Source organism: Bufo bufo, chromosome 8 (genome assembly GCF_905171765.1).
Source record: "Bufo bufo chromosome 8, aBufBuf1.1, whole genome shotgun sequence".
Taxonomy (NCBI): Eukaryota; Metazoa; Chordata; class Amphibia; order Anura; family Bufonidae; genus Bufo; species Bufo bufo.
This window is the reverse complement of record NC_053396.1, coordinates 185,063,129-185,089,029: the sequence shown is the minus strand read 5'-3', so window position 1 is coordinate 185,089,029 and position 25,901 is coordinate 185,063,129. Positions and strand designations below refer to the sequence as shown.

At 45.6% G+C, this 25,901-nt stretch overlaps 1 protein-coding gene across 1 annotated transcript in view; it reads left to right on the top strand.

Annotated features, from left to right (window-relative positions):
• The window catches only part of LOC120978243 (cytochrome P450 2A6-like), a 90,925-nt gene that overhangs the window by 60,122 nt on the left and 4,902 nt on the right, over positions 1 to 25,901 (top strand). The window contains exons 5-8 of the mRNA XM_040406481.1: positions 1,919 to 2,095; positions 3,384 to 3,519; positions 13,761 to 13,948; positions 25,438 to 25,579. Coding sequence (XP_040262415.1) covers positions 1,919 to 2,095; positions 3,384 to 3,519; positions 13,761 to 13,948; positions 25,438 to 25,579 — 643 coding nt within the window. The remainder of the gene's footprint in view (positions 1 to 1,918; positions 2,096 to 3,383; positions 3,520 to 13,760; positions 13,949 to 25,437; positions 25,580 to 25,901) is intronic.

Below are 25,901 nucleotides of genomic sequence, written 5' to 3'. Positions count from 1 at the left end.
TAAGTGTAACTTGTCAGCTTGGGAGGAATATGCTGGGTGGGTTTCTATTGTGCCATTGTCCCATTGTGTGTTTAAATGGTGATGTCTGTCCTGTTGTCTGCACATGTGTATTGGTGATTTCTCTTTGTCCTGAGAGATAATTGGATTGCCCCTCGGTTGTCTCCGGGACGGAGGGGAGGAAACCATGATGCATTGTGGGGATATGTTGTATTATTGTATGTGTTGTAAATTACTGATTGGTTATATTTCAAACCCCTGTGGGCAGTACTATGTTTGTGGTTTATGAATAAAAGAGGCTGTACGTGAAGTACAGTCAGACCACTGCTTGACCCTCAACACGGAGCCTTGTCTCGTTATTGGGGGGATTCGCTGTATGCTGTTAGAAGACCGATTGCCAAAAGTGTAAGCTGATCCCTGTTCGTCTGCTAGCAGCTATTCGTGAGGTTCCAGTTTGGAGTGATATTTTGTATCCAGTTCGGGAGTTGGGTGTTCTGCAAGTAGCTGTGCCTGTCTCTCAGAAAAGGGGCTTATCGCCTAAAACGGATTTTAACCCCTTGTCTGCTGAAACGGTCTGTTACAATTTAAAACTACTAATATACACTCACCTAAAGAATTATTAGGAACACCTGTTCTATTTCTTATTAATGCAATTATCTAGTCAACCAATCACATGGCAGTTGCTTAAATGCATTTAGGGGGGTGGTCCTGGTCAAGACAATCTCCTGAACTCCAAACTGAATGTCAGAATGGGAAAGTAAGGTGATTTAAGCAATTTTGAGCGTGGCATGGTTGTTGGTGCCAGACGGGCCGGTCTGAGTTTTTCACAATCTGCTCAGTTACTGGGATTTTCACGCACAACCATTTCTAGGGTTTACAAAGAATGGTGTGAAAAGGGAAAAACATCCAGTATGCGGCAGTCCTGTGGGCAAAAATGCCTTGTGGATGCTAGAGGTCAGAGGAGAATGGGCCGACTGATTCAAGCTGATAGAAGAGCAACGTTGACTGAAATAACCACTCGTTACAACCAAGGTATGCAGCAAAGCCTTTGTGAAGCCACAACACGCACAACCTTGAGGCGGATGGGCTACAACAGCAGAAGGCCCCACCGGGTACCACTCATCTCCACTACAAATAGGAAAAAGAGGCTACATTTTGCACGAGCTCACAAAAATTGGACTGTTGAAGACTGGAAAAATGTTGCCTGGTCTGATGAGTCTCGGTTTCTGTTGAGACATTCAAATGGTCCGAATTTGGTGTAAACAGAATCAGAACATGTATCCATCCTCTGATGGCTACTTCCAGCAGGAGAATGCACCATGTCACAAAGCTCGAATCATTTCAAATTGGTTGCTTGAACATGACAATGAGTTCACTGTACTAAAATGGCCCCCACAGTCACCAGATCTCAACCCAATAGAGCATCTTTGGGATGTGGTGGAACGGGAGCTTCGTGCCCTGGATGTGCATCCCTCAAATCTCCATCAACTGCGAGATGCTATCCTATCAATATGGGCCAACATTTCTAAAGAATGCTATCAGCACCTTGTTGAATCAATGCCAAGTAGAATTAAGGCAGTTCTGAAGGCAAAAGGGGGTCCAACACCGTATTAGTATGGTGTTCCTAATAATTCTTTAGGTGAGTGTATATCACTGTATTCTAAATATTTGCAAATTCTCAAAGTGCCGATATTCGCGATTAACCACACACATTAACCATAATGAGAGTGAAGAAAGGGTAGAGGAAATTCATTCAAATAAGGGCCACTGAATTCACTCTAACAAGTCAGGCAATGTTTATTTTAGGTAATGTACATGTCAATGACTTTTGATAATATTGTCCCAGTAATCTTGGTAACAATATTACCACTTATTTTAAATGAATATCTAACATTTTATTATTCTACATTTCTTTACTCAGTTTCAGGAGATGCTGCCAGCAGTCATGAGCTATATACCAGGACCGCACCAGAGAATAAATAAAAGCATGGGAAAACTCACCGATTTCATCAAGGAACGAGTAGAAATGAATAAGGAGTCATTTGATCCCAACTCACCCAAGGATTTCATTGATTGCTTCCTCTTAAGACAGCAGCAGGTATCTAAATAAATGTTAAGAAAGGGGTTCAGTGGAGATCAGGGGTGTGGGATCCAGTGGGCTGGTGTGGGATCCAGTGGCCTATCATTACCAGTAGATAGTATACTCTGCGGGTAGGTTTGTTCTTCATCTCATTCAAAAGTTCATTTTGCATGGGGGGGGGGTAAAGTGAAGCTTGTACCAGTGGTAGTCAACATGCTATCAGTAAAGGAAAGAAGGGAAGAAAATGCAGTGGTGTTTGATGTTATTAGCAATATATAATTTATTAAAAGCTTTGGCAAAGCCTATAAAAGAAATAACTTTTATTCCTATCCTTTTCTTCCTTTAAGATGGCGGTGGGATATTTTGGGCATGTCATGGAAACATACTCTGCCATATTTAGGGGCATAGCGGAAGGATCATGGATCCTTGTGCAAAAGTTCAGATTGTCCCCTTTTGTGTCTTCACAAAGTAAATGTTTACCCAGAAATCTATAATGTCCTCCTGCGTTCCCCCCCCCCATCCCTTTAAATATGTGTCTGTGTCCCCTTTATTGTACTCCCTCTGTGTACTGTCTTGCATGTAGGATCATCATGAGATGCACACTGGACCTTCAGGGAGGAGATGTCGTCATACAGGGTCATCCTCAGGTGGTCATCAAGGAGTTACCACTTGGTGCTTTGTTATTGCTATTGCATAAGTGAATGCATCCCTCAGGATGACATAACATGTGTTATCTGGGGAGTAGAAACTAACCCAATGGATCACTTAGAGCATGAAGCCATGGGTCATCCCAAAGTAGATGATTATGAGTGGCAGGACATTAGCAGCAGCATCATTGGGAAGGGTGATGGAGCAGAAACTCCTACACAAGGTAGTATCAGTGTCATCATGGAGATGGCCCCTGGTGGAACTATACATGGGAAAAGGCGAAATGAGGCTGTGAGCTCCTACTGTTGTTTCGTTGGATCCAGCCACTGTTAGTATAGTGTTGGTGTCCCCTGTGTCCCAGTTGCAACTGCTACACTATAGCTATGCCACTGGCTGCATTTATGAGCATAATGGTGCCTTCCCTTTCCCATCCCTCCTCCAGTATTCACACACACATCTGTAATTTGCGCAGATTGTGACATCTGTTTTAGGACAGTAAAGACTCAATTATTTTTAAATCACCATAGTCTATATCGTGACTACAACATTTACTGTTTTTTCTATACTACTGAGCCTGATATATTCTTTTTTTTTTCCAACAATGTTGCTCCCAAATGGAACATCCCTTTAAAGAATAATGCTACATTTGTGTCTTCAGGAAAAGGACAATCCTAACTTTGACAGGGAGAACATGATAATGACCATATTCAACATGTTTTTTGCTGGGACTGAAACACTGAGCAGTACCCTAAGACATGGACTTATGATACTTATGAGGTACCCTGAAATACAAGGTCAGTATTACACCAGTTTCCCGCCTTGAGTAACTTTTCTGTTAGAAGGATCCCTTGAGGATCCCTGTTGGTTGGTTGGTTGTAAACTGTACCTGTCAGCAACAAAATGTATTTGACAAGAATCTCAAATTTACTAAATAAGCGTAGCGTTAGCCTTAGAATACTTCTTGTACATTATTTGGTTTGCAGACTGCTGTTGCATTGTATTTTTTTCTTCTTTGTGTCTCTAGCCATGGCGGCGTGCACCTGTGCATTGGGATGTGCTTACTGACCACCTTTTTTCATTGCAGTCCGCAAGAGTTCTCTATCTCTTTCATCCTAGAGTCTTTCCGGAACAAAATCTAACTACTAGGAGACCAGAGAGTATAATATACCAATATCCAGGGCAACTGGAGCATATTTTATTATAGGTAAGCTGTGAGATGGTTCCAGTGCATACTGGAACGCCACAGCCTCTTCAAACAGCTGATCAACATGATACCGAGTGTCAGATATTGATGACCTATATAGATTATAGTCATACATATTGAATTCCCAGAAAAACCCTTTAACTTCAACTTTGCAGAAAGCAACTTCTGGGTTTTGAAAAACCGGAACACTGTTATGAATTTTAAAATGAAATATAACAAAAGAAAATATATTTACAAGTTTAATCCCCCGTCACTTCCATCACCAAGCTCCAGCACACCCTGCTAGTTCTTGTTAAAGAGGTTCTCCAGGCTTTTAATATTGATGACCTATCCTCAGGATAGGTCATCAATATCAGATCGGCGGGGGTCCGACACCCGGCACCCCTGCCGATCAGCTGCTTGAAGAGGAGGCGCGCCGTGCAAGCACTGCCTCCTCTTCACTGTTTACCTTCTCGCCGTCGCCTCTGCAGCGGTGAGCAGGTGTAATTACACCTAACCATCCCATTCATTTCAATGGGACGGCTCGTTCCCATACGCTTGTATAGGAGCGATCCGTCCCATTGAAATAAATGGGACAGCTTGGGTGTAATTACACCTGCTCACCACTGCAGAGGCGACGGCCAGAAGGTAAACAGTGAAGAGGAGGCAGCGATGGCACAGCGCGGGCCTCCTCTTCAAACAGCTGATCCTGAGAATTGGTCATCAATATTAAAAGCCTGGAGAACCCCTTTAATATGACTGCAGAGGTGACAAATCCACGTACCCCCCAATATTTGGCCTCAGCAGTCTCATGTTATCAACCTCTGAGACCAATGATTGGCTGCTGCGATTATATGGGGTACATGGTCTTGTAAGTGATGCAGCCATATAAACCAGGACCGGCAGGAGGACTGGAGCATGGCTCTGTAACCAGGGCCGTCTTTAATATTGATTGGACCCTGGGCAAAAATTTACTTGGGCCCCCTGGATCCCGCCTTCCCACACCTTAGCAGGCAATCATGCCCTCCACCACAACACACACAAAAAAAATCCACACCCCTGGTAGAGTACAGTGATATAAACAGTGCACCCCAGCACCCCACAGTATGCAGTATAGCACCCTATAGTATACAGCAACCCACAGTATGCAGTATAGCACCCCACACTATACAGTACCCCACAGTATATAGTAGAGCAGTATAGCAGCCCACAGTATACAACACCTCACAGTATACAGTAGAGCAGTATAGCACCTCACTGTATACAGCACCCCAAACTATACACAATACAGCACCCCACACTATACAGTACAGCAGTATAGCACTCCACACTATACACCACCCACAGTATACAGGCCCCCCACAGTATATAGGCCCCCCACAGTATACAGTCCCACACAGTATACAGGCCCCCCCCCACACTATACAGGCCCCCACACTATACAGGCCCCCACACTATACAGGCCCCCACACTATACAGGCCCCCACACTATACAGGCCCCCACACTATACAGGCCCCCACACAGTATACAGGCCCCCACACAGTATACAGACCCCACAGTATACAGCACCCCACTATACAGTAGTTTACAGTATATTAGCATAACGCCCCTGTCACCTTTTTATGATGTAATCTTCACACAAAAAAGCTCCACAATTAACTTCTGCAACACTCCTGCTAGGACCTGTGATGACCTCTTAGCCATGTGACCAGTAATATTGCTAGGTTACTGGTCACATGGTGATGATGTCATCTAAGGTCCTAGATCACATTCACAGCTCTAACAGTACGCTGACTGGACTCAGTGTCGGCAGGCATGGCATGGCAGCACCCCCTGTGTAGCTGACAGCCTGACACCCGGGGCAGTGGCTAGCAGGGCTCAAGAGGCAGCTGCCTTGGGCCCCCCAGGAGCAACTGGGCCCGGGGCAGCTGCCCCTTTTGCCCCTTGGTAAAGACGGCCCTGTCTGTAACTGGTCGGGATCAAACTAGTGAATATAGGCTTCCTAATAGTGGGCTACTTTTTTAATAAGACATAAAACCCTTTTTAAGGAATTCCTTACCTGTATGTACGCATATAGAGGGTTCATTTTAGGCGTAGTTCTGCTGTGAGAAGGTTAGCTTCTTACTAGCTTCTTACAGTTGCTACAAATTAAATGGAGGTACAGTGCTGACATTCTTTTAACAGCCCATTCTACCTTATTCCAGAGATCCCCTTAAAGATTGAAATCAGGCCATGGGGCAAAGAACATGCACATTCATATTCCTGGAAGTAATTGATGACTATATGACCCTTGTGGCATAGTGTACATCAAAACTTCACCTCTATAATTCTGAACTGTTGACACCTAACAGGAAGCAGTCATCAATTCATGCTGCTTGCACCAAATTAAGACCCTCCCATCAGCATAGTGCAATAGAAATCTTGATTCGCCTGATCTAGGAAATGTTCATTGTTCATTAATCCAATTTTTGTACTCTCTTGCCCCCTGGTGTCCTTCCTTATTTCCTTCCTTCCATTATTCCGTCCTTCCCTACCTCCCTCCCTTTCACTTGAAGGTATACTGTTTATTCATCAGAATAATTCCTGACATCCTCCTCTGTCCCCTTTCATCAATGAGATGTTTATGTCCAGAGGATCCCCTATCGCTAAAGGTTTTTTCTTCACTCATTCCCGATATGAATTGCACTGTTCCACCAGAAAACCCCATAAGGTTGCCAGTTTTTGAAATAATGGCTCTGCCTGGTGTAGTACTGATCACTGGTGTTCATCAAGCACGAAAGTGCCCGGGTGCTCGAGTAGAACACCTCGGGATGCTTGGGTGGTCTACCGAGCACAATGGAAGTTAATGGGAGAACCAGAGCATTAAACCAGGCACCCCCTGCTCTGAAGAGGGGAGAGTGTCTGGTTCACATGAAAAGGTGAGAAATTGATGGAAACACCATTGAAATGATTCGGGAAAAGCATAAGGAGGATGTCTGGAGGCATCTTGGACTCGCAGGTCGCTGCTGGGAACAATGTTGTTCAAGTAGTACGCCAATTTTGCAGACTGACAATAATACGCACAAAACCGAAGATAATATCGATTTTAGAGGAAAAATTGTTAGGAAACATTATTTTCTGTTTATTTACTTGTATATAAAGTGAAAGGCTGCCAAAAATTACAAGAAACTGGCACTGCAGTACACCCTTTATTACACATAAAGCAGGGCATCATACATGCCCTTGAAAAATTATAATTGATGGCCTGCTGGTGACCCTCAAAAACATTAGGAGAAAAAGCCCGCTGGTGACCCTCTAAAACATTTGGGGCAAGGGCCTGTTGCTGATCTGACCATCTAAAACATTAGGGGTGAGGGTCTGCTGCTGAGCTGACCATTTAAAACATTAGGGGTGAGGGCCTGCTGCTGAGCTGACCATCTAAAAAATTATGGTTGAGGGTCTGCTGGTGAGCTGACCCTCTAAAACATTAGGGGCGAGGGCCTGCTGCTGATCTTACCATGGAAAAAAAATTGGCTCAGGGCCTGCTGCTGAGCTGACCATCGAAAAAATTATGGTTGAGGGTCTGCTGGTGAACTGACTCTCTAAAACATTAGGGGTGAGTGCCTGTGCTGATCTGACCATCTAAAACGTTAGGGGTGAGGGTTTGCTGCTGAGCTGACAATCTAAAACATTAGGGCTGAGGGCCTGCTGCTGAGCTGACTATCGAAAAAATTATGGTTAATGGTCTGCTCGTGAGCTGACTGTCTAAAACATTATGGGCGAGGGCCTGCTGCTGATCTGACCAGGGAAAAAATTATGGTTGAGGGCCTGCTGCTGAGCTGACCATGGAAAAAATTATGGTTCAGGAACTGCTGCTGAGCTGACCATGGAAAAATTATGGTTGAGGGCCTGCTGCTGAGCTGACTATCGAAAAAATTATGGTTAATGGTCTGCTCGTGAGCTGACTGTCTAAAACATTATGGGCGAGGGCCTGCTGCTGATCTGACCAGGTAAAAAATTATGGTTGAGGGCCTGCTGCTGAGCTGACCATGGAAAAAATTATGGTTCAGGACCTGCTGCTGAGCTGACCATGGAAAAATTATGGTTGAGGGTCTGCTGGTGAGCTGACTCTCTAAAATATTAGGGGCGAGTGCCTGCTGCTAATCTGACCATGGAAAAAATTATGGTTCACGGCCTGCTGCTGATCTCACCATTAAAAAAAATATGGTTGAGGGCCTGCTGCTGAGCTGACCCTCTAAAATATTAGGAGCGAGGGCAGCCTAATAAGCATGTTGATATGATGGAGGAGGAGGACGAGAAAAGAAGATTGAACCATATACCCTTTTTTGTGGTGGAAGGGGTGCATGGGAATACAGTGTATTTAATACACCATAAAAGCCATATTTAAAGTGCCTTTATGTTCAACCGCTTTCCTCTGGTGGAGTAGAAAAGTCAGGGCAATCCAGGCCTTGTTCATTTTGATAAGAGTCAACCTGTCAGCATTTTCCATTGACAGACAGATGCGCTTATCAGTTATTATGCCCCAAGCAGCACTAAATACCTGCTTTGACACAACACTGGCAGCAGGGCAGGCCTGCACCTCCAAGGCGTAGAGCACCAGTTCGTGCCACGTGTACAGCTTGGACACCCAATATTTTTAAGGCACACAGGGATCATTGAGGACGCTAACACGGTCTGCTACGTACTCCTTCACTGTCTTCCAAAACTTTGCTCTCCTTGTGACACTAGGCCGCGCATCATGGTGAGGGTGCTGGTGGAGTGTCATGAAACAGTCCCAGGCCTTGGAGAGTGTTGCCTTGCTTCTGTTGGAACTGCTGTGTGTACCCCTCGTCTCCCATCCTCGGTTGCCCAAGGAACTACGTACTCTGCTGCCAGCGATGTCAGCTGGAAATTTTTGGAAGGTATTGCACCATCTTGCTAGTCCTCTCCACCACAGAAATGACAGATGAGAAGTTCTCTTTGTAGCGGGGGTTGTGAAGGGTGAACAACCAGTAATCGGTGTTGGCCAAAGTGCATATAACGCGAGGGTCACGGGAAAGGCAGCATAACATAAAGTCAGTCATGTGCGCCAGAGTCCCATCAGATGAAATAAACCATCTATGGGTACTACCCTCTGAAGCGGAGGTAACCATCTCCTGCTCCTCCTTCTCCACATCATCATCCAATTCACGCTGAGAAGACGAATGGAGGGTGGCCTGGCTATCAACCTGTATACTGTCTTTCCCCATTTTCACTTCTTCCACATGCAAAGCGTCCTCCTTCATTGTGAGCAGTGAGCGTTTCAGTAGACACAGAAGTGGGATGGTTACGCTGATAATAGTGGCATCGCTGCTCACCATCTGTGTTGATTCCTCAAAGTTTCATAAAACCTCACAGAGGTCAGACATCCATGCCCACTCGTCGCTTGTGAAGAGCGGAAGTTGACTCGAAAAGGCGACGACCATGTTGCAGCTGGTATTCCACTACTGCCCTCTGCTACTCACAAAGCCTGGCCAACATGTGGAACGTGGAGTTCCAGCGCATGCTCACGTCGCACAACAGTCGGTGAGCTGGCAATTGCAAGCACTGCTGCAGCTTTGCCAAACCTGCGGCAGCTGTATATGACTTTCGGAAATGGGCTCACACGCGGAGCACCTTCACCAGTAGCTCAGGCAAATTGGGGTAGGTTTTGAGAAACTGCTGAACCACTAAGTTGAACACGTGGTCTAGACATGGCATGTGTGTGAGCTTGCCAAGCTCCAAAGCTGCCACCAAGTTACAGCCATTATCAGACACAGCCATGCCTGGTTCTAGGTTGAGTGGCGAGAGTCACAGCTCAGTCTGGTCCCTTATACTCTGCCAAAGCTCTGCGGCAGTGTGCTGTTTGTCACCTAAGCAAATTAGTTTCAGCGGCCTGTTGCCGCTTCCCCACTAAAGTGCTACACTGCTTCCAGCTACTGACTGATGGCTCACTGGTGCTGCAAGATGATAATTCAGAGGTGGAAGTGGAAGAGGAGGTGGGGGGTTGCAGTCACTATTGTAGTTGGTGGCAGAAATCCTGATGGAAGTAGGGCGCGCAATCCTTGCCGTCTGTAGCACCTCTGCCATCCCAGGGTACGACTCGCTCCCGGTCTCCACAACGTTCACCCAGTGTGCCGTCAGGGAAATGTAACGTCCCTGGCCACAAGCACTTGTCCATGTGTCAGTAGTTAAGTGGACCTTCCTTCCCAATAACTGCATTGGTCAGGGCACGGGTGATGTTACAGGACACATGATGGCTGGGACGGCACACCGGGAAAAATTGTGGCGGCTGGGGACAGAGTAACGAGGGACCGCCGCTGCCATCAGGCTGCAGAAAGCCTCAGTGACCACAAGCCTAATTGACAACATTTCCAGGGCCAGCAATTTGGAAAGGTGCACATTTAGTGCTATGGCCTGTGGGTGGGTGGCTGGGTATTTGCGCTTTCTTTCAAAGGCCTGGGGTATGGACATCTGTACGCTGTGCTGGGACACAGAAGTGGATGTTAGCTGATGGGGCTTGTGAATGTCCAGGTGCAGGGCGGGAGGCATCCAAGCCTGCGTCTTGAACAGGGGATTAGCCATCACATAACACAGTGGAAGAGGAGGCAGTGATGTGACTAGCAGACACTGATTGTGGACCCAGGCGTTCGGCCCACCTATTAGGGTGCTTTGATGTGGCGGATCATGCTGGTGGTGGTGAGGTTGCTAGTGTTCACGTCCCTGCTCATTTTGGTATGGCACAGGTTGCAAATGACAATTCTTTGATCGTCCGCACTTTCCTCACAAAAGCGTCAGACTGCGGAGCTCCTACCTCTTGGCAAGGGAGGTTGCCGCACGAGGGTGCCCTGGGAAACAGTTGAGGGCCTGTTTGGTGTGGCCCGCCTTCTCCCTTTTGTCACCCCACTGCCTCTTCCAGCCTGTTTTGGTGCTGCGGATCCCTCCCCCTCTGTACTGCTGTCCTCGCTCGGTTTGCCACCTTCCGAGGTTGGATCAGTAATTTCATCGTTCCACACCTCCTCTTCCACTTCCTCACTCTGGTCATCCTCCTGACTTGTTGACCTAACAAGAACCTCTCTTATTGACAACTGTGTCTCATACTCATTATCAACCTCTTGAGACACTAATTGCCATTGACTTATTGACAACTGTGTCTCATCATCATCATCCACCTTGTGAAACACCAATTGCCATTCCCCACCGTTATCTTCTTGTGACTGTGGATGCTCAAGAGTTTGAGCATCAGTGCACACGATATCCTCATGTCCCTCTTCAAGCGGGCTTGGTGAGAGGCTCAAATCAAGGAATGGCGATGAAAAGAGCTCCTCGGAATATCCGAGTGTGGAATCACTTGTTTGGCAAGACTCTCCATGGTGGGAGGAAGGAGGATCAAGGTGAGGATTCTGTTGACCAGACTCTTGTCTACTGAGACTGGACTTTGTGGAAGACAGGGTGCTGCTTAACCGACTGGAAGCATTATCTGCTGCAATCCAACCGACCTCCTGGCTGCACTGGTCTGACTTCGAGAGTGGTGTCCTGCGACGCCCTGCAAACTGGGACATGAAGCTAGGTATCGTGGATGAGTGTGTTTCTTGTGCTCTGGCAGCAGGCACAGTTTCTCCGCGCCCCGGGCAACGACCTCTGCGTGCAACTTCGGCAGCACTGCCACTTCCCCAGCGGGAATTTTTTTTGACTGAATGTGACAGATATTTTGGATTTGCAAATGTTATACAGGAGATGTAGCACAGGTAATGTCACTGTCACCAGCAGAGAAAAAATTAGAATGAATGTTACTGATATTTATGATGTGCAAATGTTATACAGGAGATGTAAAGCAGGTAATGTCACTGCTGTCATTAGCGGCTAATAAAAAATTACAGGGAATGTCATAGCTATTTGGGATGCGCAAATGTTATGCAGGAGATGTAGCACAGGTAATGTCGCTGCTGTCACGAGCGGCTAATAAAAAATTACAGGGAATTGACACAGCTATTTGGGATGCGCAAACGTTATACAGGAGATGTAGCGCAGGTAATGTCGCTGCTGTCACCATTGGCTAATAAAAAATTACAGGGAATGTCACAGCTATTTGGAATGCGCAAACGATATACAGGAAATGTAGCGCAGGTAATGTCGCTGCTGTCACCAGCGGCTAATAAAAAATTACAGGGAATGTCACAGCTATTTGGGATGTGCAAACGTTATTCAGGAGATATAGAGCAGGTAATGTAACTGTCCGCAGCGGACACCGTTTAAGTAAAAAGTACGCTGGATGTCACAGATATTTTTAGTATGCACAAACGTTAAACAGGAGATGTAGCGCAGATAATGTCTGTCCGCAGCGTCTACGGAAAAAGTACACTGGATGTCACGGTTATTTTTAGTATGCGGAGACGTTAAACAGGAGATGTAGCGTAGATAATGTCGCTGTCCACAGCGTATACGGAAAAAGTACACTGGATGTCACAGATATTTTTAGGATACGCACACTTTATACAGGAGATGTAGCGCAGGTAATGACACTGTCTGCAGCGTCTATGGAAAAAGTACACTGGATGTCACAGATATTTTTAGGATGTGCAAACCTTATACAGGAGATGTAGCGCAGGTAATGAAACTGTCCACAGCGGACACCGTCTACGTAAAAAGTACACTGGATGTCACAGATATTTTTTTTAAAACGAAACACGTCCCACGGCGCGAATTACCGTCTACCAGTCACCAGGGTCAAGAAGGAATCTTTTATTGCAGCAATACAACGCGTTTCGGGGAATCACTCCCCTTCATCAGGTACAAAGTAGCTGCACAAGTGTAACAGCACAAAGCTACACACATTTATACATACAAACATACCGCCTTAAGGAGGTCACAAGGTCAGAAGGGAGGGGTTTTGGATATTGTCTAGATGAAAAATGACACATATAATGTGCATATTGGCAGGTTCTCATAATAGACCGCCAATGTGCACATTCCAACCACATCTATGCTGTATGAAGCAAAAAAACGCACTAATAACAGTCCATTTAAAAAGCTCTCAAATGGCTACGCCTATATAGGGCTGACCTTAAGGAGTATGCAATTAGAAGTGCATCACAAAGGTCCTGGTCATGCAAATTAGTGATGTGATCCTATTGAGGGTTCAGGACCTGCATCACATGAGCGGATCCCAGTCACGTGAGGACCGTTACCTAGTTACAGGAATGCTTCAATGATAAGAAGGCCGTCTTCTATAAGGAAGCTGGCTTACATCATTCGGCCCAACGTCATGTGACCCGTATCACATGAGTAGATTCCGGTCATGTGAGGGCCGTTATCTGGTTGCAGGGACGCTTCATTCGGCCCGACATCATGTGACCCGTATCACATTAGTAGATTCCGATCACGTGAGGACCGTTGCCTGGTTGCAGGGACGCTTCAAAGGTGTGGGGGCCATCTGCCACAGAGAGACTAACTTGCGTCTCCCAGCCTGACATCGCGTGATGATAGTAAGATCACGTTAGGGCCGCTACTTTGTGACAGAGGACGCCCTCACCTGAACACCACTACAATACAGCAGAAATATTTACAAAATACCAAAGCGGTACTCAGGTATATAGTAAAAGAAAAAGAATGTCTTACAAATAGTATTTGTAAGACATTCTTTTTCTTTTTCTCATTCTTCTGTGGATCAATTTCTGTGTGAATGCAGATTAAACCATTTCATTGATTTTATGCCACAATGAAGTCTCCAATAAAGTGGCTATTCAGTGGATTTTATCCCTCATTGATATATACTGTTTACATTGCCTATGCAGTATGATGTATATCTTCATATGGAACTTACACTCTTTTTTTCCTCCCACCATTTTACCCAGCTAAACTACATGCGGAAATAGACCATGTGATTGGTGAAAGCCGCATCCCAAACCTTGAAGACCGCAACAAAATGCCATATATGGAAGCCGTAATACACGAGATCCAGAGATTCGTTGATATTCTCCCACTGAATCTTCCCCACGCAACAACAAAAGATGTTGACTTCAAGGGATACACTATTCCAAAGGTAGGAAAATGAGACAATGCATTTTTTGACCAAGACAGTCTAAAAAGAGTAAAAATCTACACTGAGCAAAAATATAAACGCAACACTTTCGGTTTCGCTCCCATTTTGCATGAGCTGAACTCAAAGATCTGAAAAAATCTCTACATACACAAAAGACCCATTACTCTCATATATTGTTCACAAATCTGTCTATATCTGTGTTAGTGAGCACTTCTCCTTTGCTGAGATAATCCATCCCACCTCATAGGTGTGGCATATCAAGGTGCTGATTAGACAGCGTGGATATTGCACAGGTGTGCCTTAGACTGCCCACAAAAAAAGACCACTCTGAAATGTGCAGTTTGATCACACAGCACAATGCCACAGATGTCGCAACATTTGAGGGAGCGTGCAATTGGCATGCTGACGACCAGAGCTGTTGCCCGTGCAATAAATGTTAATTTCTCTACCATAAGCTGTCTCCAAAGGCATTTCAGAGAATTTGGCAGTACATCCAACCGGCCTCACAACCGCAGACCACGTGTAACTAGAGTTTTCTAAGCAATAGGGTGACATTCGATTCAGATCAAACTTATTAAGACTTAGATGACTCACATTTAATTTATTTTAAGAATTTTTCTCATCTCTACTAGAGTTGAGCGAACACCTGGATGTTCGGATTCAAGAAGTTCGGCCGAACTTCCCGGAAATGTTCGGGTTCAGGATCCGAACCCGACCCGAACTTCGTCCCGAACCCGAACCCCATTGAAGTCAATGGGGACCCAAACTTTTCGGCACTAAAAGGCTGTAAAACAGCCTTGGAAAGGGCTAGAGGGCTGCAAAAGGCAGCAAAATGTAGTTAAATCCCCTGCAAACAAATGTGGATAGGGAAATTAATTAAAATAAAAATTAAATAAATAAAAATTAACCAATATCAATTGGAGAGAGGTCCCATAGCAGAGAATCAGGCTTCATGTCAGCAGAGAATCAGTCTTCATGTCATAGCAGAGAATCAGGCTTCACATCAGCCAAAACTGGAACAGTCCATTGTCATATATTTAGGCCCCGGCACCCAGACAGAGGAGAGAGGTCCCATAACAGAGATTCAGGCTTCATGTTAGCAGAGAATCAGTCTTTATGTCATAGCAGAGAATCAGGCTTCACGTCAGCCAAAACTGGAACAGTCCATTGTCATATATTTAGGCCCCGGCACCCAGACAGAGGAGAGAGGTCCCATAACAGAGATTCAGGCTTCATGTCAGCAGAGAATCAGTCTTCATGTCATAGCAGAGAATCAGGCTCATATAATTAGGCCCCGGAACCCAGACAGAGGAGAGAGGTCCCATAACAGAGATTCAGGCTTTATGTCAGCAGAGAATCAGACTTCATGTCATAGCAGAGAATCAGGATTCACGTCAGCCAAAACTGGAACAGTCCATTGTCATATATTTAGGCCCCGGCACCCAGACAGAGGAGAGAGGTCCCATAACAGAGATTCAGGCTTCATGTCAGCAGAGAATCAGTCTTCATGTCATAGCAGAGAATCAGGCTTCACGTCAGCCAAAACTGGAACAGTCCATTGTCATATATTTAGGCCCCGGCACCCAGACAGAGGAGAGAGTCCCATAACAGAGATTCAGGCTTCATGTCAGCAGAGAATCAGTCTTCATGTCATAGCAGAGAATCAGGCTTCACGTCAGCCAAAACTGGAACAGTCCATTGTCATATATTTAGGCCCCAGCACCCAGACAGAGGAGAGAGGTCCCATAACAGAGATTCAGGCTTCATGTCAGCAGAGAATCAGTCTTCATGTCATAGCAGAGAATCAGGCTTCACGTCAGCCAAAACTGGAACAGTCCATTGTCATATATTTAGGCCCCGGCACCCAGACAGAGGAGAGAGGTCCCATAACAGAGATTCAGGCTTCATGTCAGCAGAGTATCAGTCTTCATGTCATAGCAGAGAATCAGGCTTCACGTCAGCCAAAACTGGAACAGTCCATTGTCATATATTTAGGCCCCGGGACCCGACAGAGGAGAGAGGTCCCATAACAGAGATTTAGGCTTCATGTCAGCAGAGAATCAGTCTTCATGTCATAGCAGAGAATCAGGCTTCACGTCAGCCAAAACTGGAACAGTCCATTGTCATATATTTAGGCCCCGGCACCCAGACAGAGGAGAGAGGTCCCATAACAGAGATTCAGGCTTCATGTCAGCAGAGAATCAGTCTTCATGTCATAGCAGAGAATCAGGCTTCACGTCAGCCAAAACTGGAACAGTCCATTTTCATATATTTAGGCCCCAGCACCCAGACAGAGGAGAGAGGTCCCATAACAAATATTCAGGCTTCATGTCAGCAGAGAATCAGTCTTCATGTCATAGCAGAGAATCAGGATTCACGTCAGCCAAAACTGGAACAGTCCATTGTCATATATTTAGGCCCCGGCACCCAGACAGAGGAGAGAGGTCCCATAACAGAGATTCAGGCTTCATGTCAGCAGAGAATCAGTCTTCATGTCATAGCAGAGAATCAGGCTTCACGTCAGCCAAAACTGGAACAGTCCATTGTCATATATTTAGGCCCCGGCACCCAGACAGAGGAGAGAGGTCCCATAACAGAGATTCAGGCTTCATGTCAGCAGAGAATCAGTCTTCATGTCATAGCAGAGAATCAGGCTTCACGTCAGCCAAAACTGGAACAGTCCATTGTCATATATTTAGGCCCCGGCACCCAGACAGAGGAGAGAGGTCCTATAACAGAGATTCAGGCTTCATGTCAGCAGAGAATCAGTCTTCATGTCATAGCAGAGAATCAGGCTTCACGTCAGCCAAAACTGGAACAGTCCATTGTCATATATTTAGGCCCCGGCACCCAGAAAGAGGAGCAGGTCCCATAACAGAGATTCAGGCTTCATGTCAGCAGAGAATCAGTCTTCATGTCATAGCAGAGAATCAGGCTTCACGTCAGTCAAAACTGGAACAGTCCATTGTCATATATTTAGGCCTCGGCACCCAGACAGAGGAGAGAGGTCCCATAGCAGAGATTCAGGCTTCATGTTATAGCAGAGAATCATGCTTCACGTCACCCAAAACTGGAACAGTCCATTGTCAGATATTTAGGCCCTGGCACCCAGACAGAGGAGAGAGGTCCCATAGCAGAGATTCAGGCTTCATGTCATAGCAGAGAATCATGCTTCACGTCACCCAACACTGGAACATGCCACTGTCAGATATTTTTAGGCCCCGGCACCCAGACAGAGGAGAGGTTCATTCAACTTTGGGTTGCCCCGCAATATAATGGTAAAATGAAAATAAAAATAGGATTGAATGAGGAAGTGCCCTGGAGTACAATAATATATGGTTAAAGGGAGGTAGTTAATGTCTAATCTGCACAAGGGATGGACAGGTCCTGTGGGATCCATGCCTGGTTCATTTTTATGAACGTCAGCTTGTCCACATTGGCTGTAGACAGGCGGCTGCGTTTGTCTGTAATGACGCCCCCTGCCGTGCTGAATACACATTCAGACAAAACGCTGGCCGCCGGGCAGGCCAGCACCTCCAATGCATAAAAGGCTAGCTCTGGCCACGTGGACAATTTGGAGACCCAGAAGTTGAATGGGGCCGAACCATCAATCAGTACGTGGAGGGGTGTGCACACGTACTGTTCCACCATGTTAGTGAAATGTTGCCTCCTGCTAACACGTTCCATATCAGGTGGTGGTGCAGTTAGCTGTGGCGTGTTGACAAAACTTTTCCACATCTCTGCCATGCTAACTCTGCCCTCAGAGGATCTGGCCGTGACACAGCTGCGTTGGCGACCTCTTGCTCCTCCTCTGCCTTCGCCTTGGGCTTCCACTTGTTCCCCTGTGACATTTGGGAATGCTCTCAGTAGCGCGTCTACCAACGTGCGCTTGTACTCGCGCATCTTTCTATCATGCTCCAGTGCAGGAAGTAAGGTGGGCACATTGTCTGTGTACCGGGGATCCAGCAGGGTGGCAACCCAGTAGTCCGCACACGTTAAAATGTGGGCAACTCTGCTGTTGTTGTGCAGGCACTGCAGCATGTAGTCGCTCATGTGTGCCAGGCTGCCCAGAGGTAAGGACAAGCTGTCCTCTGTGGGAGGTGTATCGTCATCGCCCTGCGTTTCCCCCCAGCCACGCACCAGTAATGGGCCCGAGCTGCGTTGGGTGCCACCCCGCTGTGAACATGCTTCATCCTCATCCTCCTCCACCTCCTCCTCATCATCGTCCTCCTCGTCCTCCAGTAGTGGGCCCTGTCTGGCCACATTTGTACCTGGCCTCTGCTGTTGCAAAAAACCTCCCTCTGAGTCACTTCGAAGAGACTGGCCTGAAAGTGCTAAAAATGACCCCTCTTCCTCCTCCTCCTGGGCCACCTCCTCTTCCATCATCTCCCTAAGTATTTTCTCAAGGAGACATAGAAGTGGTATTGTAACGCTGATAACGGCGTCATCGCCACTGGCCATGTTGGTGGAGTACTCGAAACAGCGCAACAGGGCACACAGGTCTCGCATGGAGGTCCAGTCATTGGTGGTGAAGTGGTGCTATTCCGCAGTGCGACTGACCCGTGCGTGCTGCAGCTGAAACTCCACTATGGCCTGCTGCTGCTCGCACAGTCTGTCCAGCATGTGCAAGGTGGAGTTCCACCTGGTGGGCACGTCGCATATGAGGCGGTGAGCGGGAAGGCCGAAGTTACGCTGTAGCGCAGACAGGCGAGCAGCGGACAGGATGTGAACGCCGGAAGCGCGCACAGACGACCTGCACTTTATGCAGCAGCTCTGACATGTCGGGGTAGTTGTGAATGAACTTCTGCACCACCAAATTCAGCAAATGCGCCAGACAAGGGATGTATATTATATAGTTCAAATAGCCTAAGGCTACAAAACTCCTGTTTCTGGTCAGGTAAAACGTAACGTTTATTTCTATCAATAAAACTAATACTGAACAGGAGAAAAAGAAAAGAAAAGAAATGCTTATTTTAAAAGGTAAAGGTGCTATGATGATACTCGCGGCAGTAGACTGGGATATGATTCCCATAAGCGCGTCCTAATTTACTTTGGGATAATTCCCTCTTAACGCCACTTAAGGTATAACTGCTGCCACATAGAGTGTCCAAGGATAACCTCATGTATATCACTTGGAATGATTCCCTATTAGCGCCACTCTAGGTGCAGCTGCTGCTGCTGGTGTGTCCAAATGTGGTGAGTCTGCAGTTCTCACCACTCAGACACAGCATCTATCATACACCTATTTTAAAAGATCAAACTAGAACTCCCCCAACATGTTTCGCCACTAGATGTGGCTTCATCAGGGGATGGAGCTACTGTCAACACGAGTGCTTAGTACGTGGATGTTTATAACTGCGAGTATCATCATAGCACCTTTACCTTTTAAAATAAGCATTTCTTTTCTTTTCTTTTTCTCCTGTTCTGTATTAGTTTTATTGATAGAAATAAACGTTACGTTTTACCTGACCAGAAACAGGAGTTTTGTAGCCTTAGGCTATTTGAACTATATAATTTCAAAATCCTGGGTCCAAAAGGGTCTATGAAAAATAAAAGGCAAGGGATGTGCGTCAAACCGGCTAGTCCCAGAGCTGCAACGAGATTTCGCCCATTATTGCACACCACCAGGCCAGGCTTGAGGTTCACCGGCAGCAACCACTCGTCGGTCTGTTGTTCTATACCCCGCCACAACTCCTGTGCGGTGTGGGGCCTGTCCCCCAAACATATGAGTTTCGGAATGGCCTGCTGACGTTTACCCCGGGCTGTGCTGAAGTTGGTGGTGAAGGTGTGTGGCTGACTGGATGAGCAGGTGGAAGAAGAGGAGGAGGAAGCAGAGTAGGAGGAGGAGGCAACAGGAGGCAAAGAATGTTGCCCTGCGATCCTTGGCGGCGGAAGGACGTGCGCCAAACAGCTCTTTGCCTGGGGCCCAGCAGCCACTACATTTACCCAGTGTGCAGTTAGGGAGATATAGCGTCCCTGGCCGTGCTTACTGGTCCACGTATCTGTGGTTAGGTGGACCTTGCCACAGATGGCGTTGCACAGTGCACACTTGATTTTATCGGATACTTGGTTGTGCAGGGAAGGCACGGCTCTCTTGGAGAAGTAGTGGCGGCTGGGAACAAAATACTGTTGGACAGCAAGCGACATGAGCTGTTTGAAGCTGTCTGTGTCCACCAGCCTGAATGACAGCATTTCATAGGCCAGTAGTTTAGAAATGCTGGCATTCAGGGCCAGGGATCGAGGGTGGCTAGGTGTGAATTTACGCTTTCTCTCAAATGTTTGTGAGATGGAGAGCTGAACGCTGCCGTGTGACATGGTTGGGATTCTTGGTGACGGAGGTGGTGGTGGTGTTGGTGGTACATCCTCTGTTTGCTGGGCGGCAGGTGCTAACTTTCCTCCAAAGGCGGAGGAAGAGGCCGAGGCGGCAGCAGCAGAAGAGGTAACAGGGGGAGCCTGAGTGAGTTTCTTGTTTTTAAGGTGTTTACTCCACTGCAGTTCATGCTTTCCATGCAGGTGCCTGGTCATGCAGGTTGTGCTAAGGTTCAGAACGTTAATGCCTCGCTTCAGGCTCTGATGGCACAGCGTGCAAACCACTCGGGTCTTGTCGTCAGCACATTGTTTGAAGAACTGCCACGCCAGGGAACTCCTTTAAGCTGCCTTTGGGGTGCTGGGTCCCAGATGGCGGTGGCCAATAGCAGACGGATTGTCTTGGCGGCGGGTGTTCTGCTTTTGCCCACTGCTCCCTATTTTGCTACGCTGTTGGCTCGGTCTCACCACTGCCTCTTCCTCCGAATTCTGAAAGTCAGTGGCACGCCCTTCATTCCATGTGGGGTCTAGGATCTCATCGTCCCCTGCATCGTCTTCCACCCAGTCTTCCTCCCTGACCTCCTGTTCAGTCTGCACACTGCAGAAAGACGCAGCAGTTGGCACCTGTGTTTCGTCATCATCAGAGACGTGCTGAGGTGGTATTCCCATGTCCTCATCATTAGGAAACATAAGTGGTTGTGCGTTAGTGCATTCTATCTCTTCCACCCCTGGGGAAGGGCTAGGTGGATGCCCTTGGGAAACCCTGCCAGCAGAGTCTTCAAACAGCATAAGAGACTGCTGCATAACTTGAGGCTCAGACAGTTTCCCTGATATGCATGGGGGTGATGTGACAGACTGATGGGCTTGGTTTTCATGCGCCATCTGTGCGCTTTCTGCAGAAGACTGGGTGGGAGATAATGTGAACGTGCTGGATCCACTGTCGGCCACCCAATTGACTAATGCCTGTACCTGCTCAGGCCTTACCATCCTTAGAACGGCATTGGGCCCCACCAAATATCGCTATAAATTCTGCTGGCTACTGGGACCTGAGGTATTTGGTTCACTAGGACGTGTGGCTGTGGCAGAACGGCCACGTCCTCTCCCAGCACCAGAGGGTCCACTAACACCACCACGACCATGTCCGCGTCCCTTACTAGATGTTTTCCTCATTGTTACCGTTCACCACAATAAGAAAAAAATTATTTGGCCCAATGTATTGAATTCAAATTCAGGCCTTTTTTACAGGCACCTAACACTATCTGGCTATCTATTTAGGTACCGTATTACACTAATACAGGCACAACAGTAACGACAGATTTAGCTGAATATAAATTGTAGGCCTAGTATTTAGGCGCTGGATGACAGGTATCCCTTTAATAGACAGAATATGACTAGGAGATGCACGGTAGCGTGTGAAGTTATTGAGGATGACCCTATCCGCACCGTCAATCTAATATACCCTTTTTATGGTTAGATTTAACCTTGGCCTGATAGTAATTCCCATATTTGTGGTTTCTGCTCTAAGTTGGGAATTGTATTTCAACCCAGAACAAAAACTGTGCTTTGGCAAACACTAAATAGATTGACCAGCCACAACAGTATCAACAGATTTAGCTGAATATAAATTGTAGGCCTAGTATTTAGGCGCTGGATGACCGGTATACGTTTAAGGACAGAATTAGACTTGGAGATGCACGGTAGCGTGTGAAGTTATTGAGGATGACACTATCCGCACCTTAAATCTAATATACCCGTTTATGGATCAATTTAAACTTGGCCTGATACAGCAGAAAAAAATTATTTAGGGGATTGCTAAGTTGGGAATTGTATTCAACCCAGAACAAAAACTGTGCTTTGGCGGACACTAAATAAATTGACCAGCCTCAGCAATAAACACAGATTTAGCTGAATATAAATTTTAGGCCTATTATTTAGGCGCTGGGTGACAGGTATACGTTTACGGACAGAATTAAACTTGGAAATGCACGGTAGCGTGTGAAGTTATTGAGGATGACACTATCCGCACCCTAAATCTAATATACCCTTTTATGGATCAATTTAAACTTGGCCTGATACAGCAGAATTTTTTTTTTTAGGGGATTGCTAAGTTGGGAATTGTATTCAACCCAGAACAAAAACTGTGCTTTGGCGAACACTAAATGAATTGACCAGCCTCAGCAATAAACACAGATTTAGCTGAATATAAATTTTAGGCCTATTATTTAGGCGCTGGGTGACAGGTATACGTTTACGGACAGAATTAAACTTGGAAATGCACGGTAGCGTGTGAAGTTATTGAGGATGACACTATCCGCACCTTAAATCTAATATACCCTTTTATGGATCAATTTAAACTTGGCCTGATACAGCAGAAAACAATTACTTAGGGGATTGCTAAGTTAGGAATTGTATTCAACCTAGAACAAAAACTGTGCTTTGGCGGACACTAAATGAATTGACCAGCCTCAGCAATAAACACAGATTTAGCTGAATATAAATTTTAGGCCTATTATTTAGGCGCTGGGTGACAGGTATACGTTTACGGACAGAATTAAACTTGGAAATGCACGGTAGCGTGTGAAGTTATTGAGGATGACACTATCCGCACCTTAAATCTAATATACCCTTTTATGGATCAATTTAAACTTGGCCTGATACAGCAGAAAAAAAATATTTAGGGGATTGCTAAGTTGGGAATTGTATTCAACCCAGAACAAAAACTGTGCTTTGGCGGACACTAAATGAATTGACCAGCCTCAGCAATAAACACAGATTCAGCTGAATATAAATTTTAGGCCTATTATTTAGGCGCTGGGTGACAGGTATACGTTTACGGACAGAATTAAACTTGGAAATGCACGGTAGCGTGTGAAGTTATTGAGGATGACACTATCCGCACCTTAAATCTAATATACCCTTTTATGGATCAATTTAAACTTGGTCTGATACAGCAGAAAAAAATTATTTAGGGGATTGCTAAGTTGGGAATTGTATTCAACCCAGAACAAAAACTGTGCTTTGGCGGACACTAAATGAATTGACTAGCCTCAGCAATAAACACAGATTTAGCTGAATATAAATTTTAGGCCTATTATTTAGGCGCTGGGTGACAGGTATACGTTTACGGACAGAATTTAACTTGGAAATGCACGGTAGCGTGTGGTAGCAGACAGTATTACAATTGGCTAGCCATAGCTGAAACACCAGATTTAGGGTACTGCTATTTTGGCCAATCGTATTTTACCCCTCTATAAAATAGCAAGCACAGCCAAGCCCCTGATGTAGGATATAGCAAAAAAATAACCACACTATTGATGGTTAAATTGACTTGGTGGCAGCTTGTGCTGGCGCACCACAAGACACAAAATGGCCACCGATCACCCAAGAAAAAAGTGACATAAAAACGCTCTGGGCAGCCTAAAAACAGTGAGCAATTAAATAGCAGCAGTTCAATGATCCACAGCTGTAGATCGATCACTGAATTAAGTGTTTTTGCAGAGTTAATCACTGTCTAATCTGGCCCTAACAGCAGCTGCAACCTCTCCCTACACTGATCATAGCAGAGTGACGTGCGGCGCTACGTGACTCCAGCTTAAATAGAGGCTGGGTCACATGCTGCACTGGCCAATCACAGCCATGCCAATAGTAGGCATGGCTGTGATGGCCTCTTGGGGCAAGTAGTATGACGCTTGTTGATTGGCTGCGTTGCAGCCTTTCAAAAAGCGCCAAGAAAGCGACAAACACCGAACTCGAACCCAGACTTTTATGAAAATGTTCGGGTTCGGGTCCGTGTCACGGACACCCCAAAATTCAGTACGAATCCGAACTATACAGTTCGGGTTCGCTCATCCCTAATCTCTACCAGTGACTAATATACATGAACCTGATGAATTGACAGAGTTTGTAGAAAACTCTCGGACAATAATATATTTTTTGTTAGAATGCTTTCACCAGTCATAAGTTGATCACACATTGTACTGCTGCTACAACTGTCAGTAATCAACTAGGATTCGCTCCTAACTTTGCGAGTTTTTCACTGAAGTTTGGGTTCAACTATAACATGGTTACAATGGAAAATAATGGCATTATTAATACAGAATGCTAAATAAAATGTCCATTGAGGGGTTAAAAATAATAAAAAAAACTCACCTCATCCACTTGTTCGCGTGGTGAGTGCGGTGACGTCATCGCAGGTCCTTTTGCAGGTCCTGCAGAAAGAAGAGGATACCGGCTGCACAATCAAGTGGATGACGTGAGTTACTTTTATTATTTTTAACCTCTCAATGGACATTTTATTTAGCATTGTGTCTTAAGAATGCTATTAATTTCCATTATAACCATGTTATAACGGAAAATAATAAAGTGAAGTTCGGGTCCCCATTAACTTTAATGGGGTCCGGGTTTGGGGTCAAGTTCGGGTCAAGTTTGGGTCCTGAACCCGTACTTTGACCTGAAGTTTGTCCGAACCCGAACTTCTACGGGTTTGCTCATCCCTAACTAGGGTCTGTGGGAAAACCAAATGTTCCATTTCCCTACAGCACCACCACAGGGATAATGAAGTATTGCATTGTGCCAACTGAGATCAATAAATAGACTGTCTGTTTAACACTGAATTGATGTGCTGGGTCCTCCAGAAAGAGCTGTTTCTCTACCTAATATATAAGGGTCCTCAAATCAAAACTAGACAGTGAAAGCTAAATTGTAACTGAATTGTTCTGTTTCTTGAAATTCATCCTCTCGCATGCCCCCTTTTCCGATTTCAAATATCACACAATTTGCTATAATCTCTCTGTCCCTTCACTTTGGGGGATGCAATTTCTGCACTCATCTGGTTTATAAATCATGGAGGTCATTTATCAAAGACCAGAATTTTATGCCAATCTTTGATATCCCCACACTTCTGGGAGGATGATCTTAATTTATGACGAGGAGCAGACCTCATCATCAATAAAGTAGATTTCAGTCACAATTCACACCAGTTAATTGGAGCAAATGATAGTGATTGTGCCCACACCAAACCCCTGACACTCCTCCTTTTCAGAAAGCTTAGAAACACCACTTGCTCCTAAGTTTAGTTAGATAGTGCCCAAAAAAGTTGCAAATTTAGTGTGTGAGTCATGTGTAGAGTCATTTTACCATTACATTTTACCTTTTTACTAAATGTCATTCCCTTGTGTGTCTAGGGCACAGATGTCTATCCATTGTTGTGTTCTGTTCTTAAAGACCCTACAAAAATTCCCTGCCCCGACAATTTTGATCCTACCAATTTCTTAGATGACAAGGGATGCTTTAAGAAGAATGAGACCTTCATGCCATTCTCTGCAGGTAATAACAATGTTTATTAGTGTTGAGCGCGAATATTCGAATAGCGAATATTAATCGCGAATATCGCAACTTCGCTAATTTGCGAATATTTCAAAAATAGTGCTATATATTCGCTATATCGAATATTTGTCATTTTTTAACATCTGAAAACATGATTCCTCCCTGCTTCCTTCTTGTGGGTCAATGAGTCTTTCGCCCACAAGCAACTTAAGCAGGAAGGAATCATGTTTTCATATGGAAGAAAAAAACTAATATTCTAAAAAACTAATATATTCACTATATTGCTATAACTTTGTTTTTTAGAATATTCGTCATATTCTAA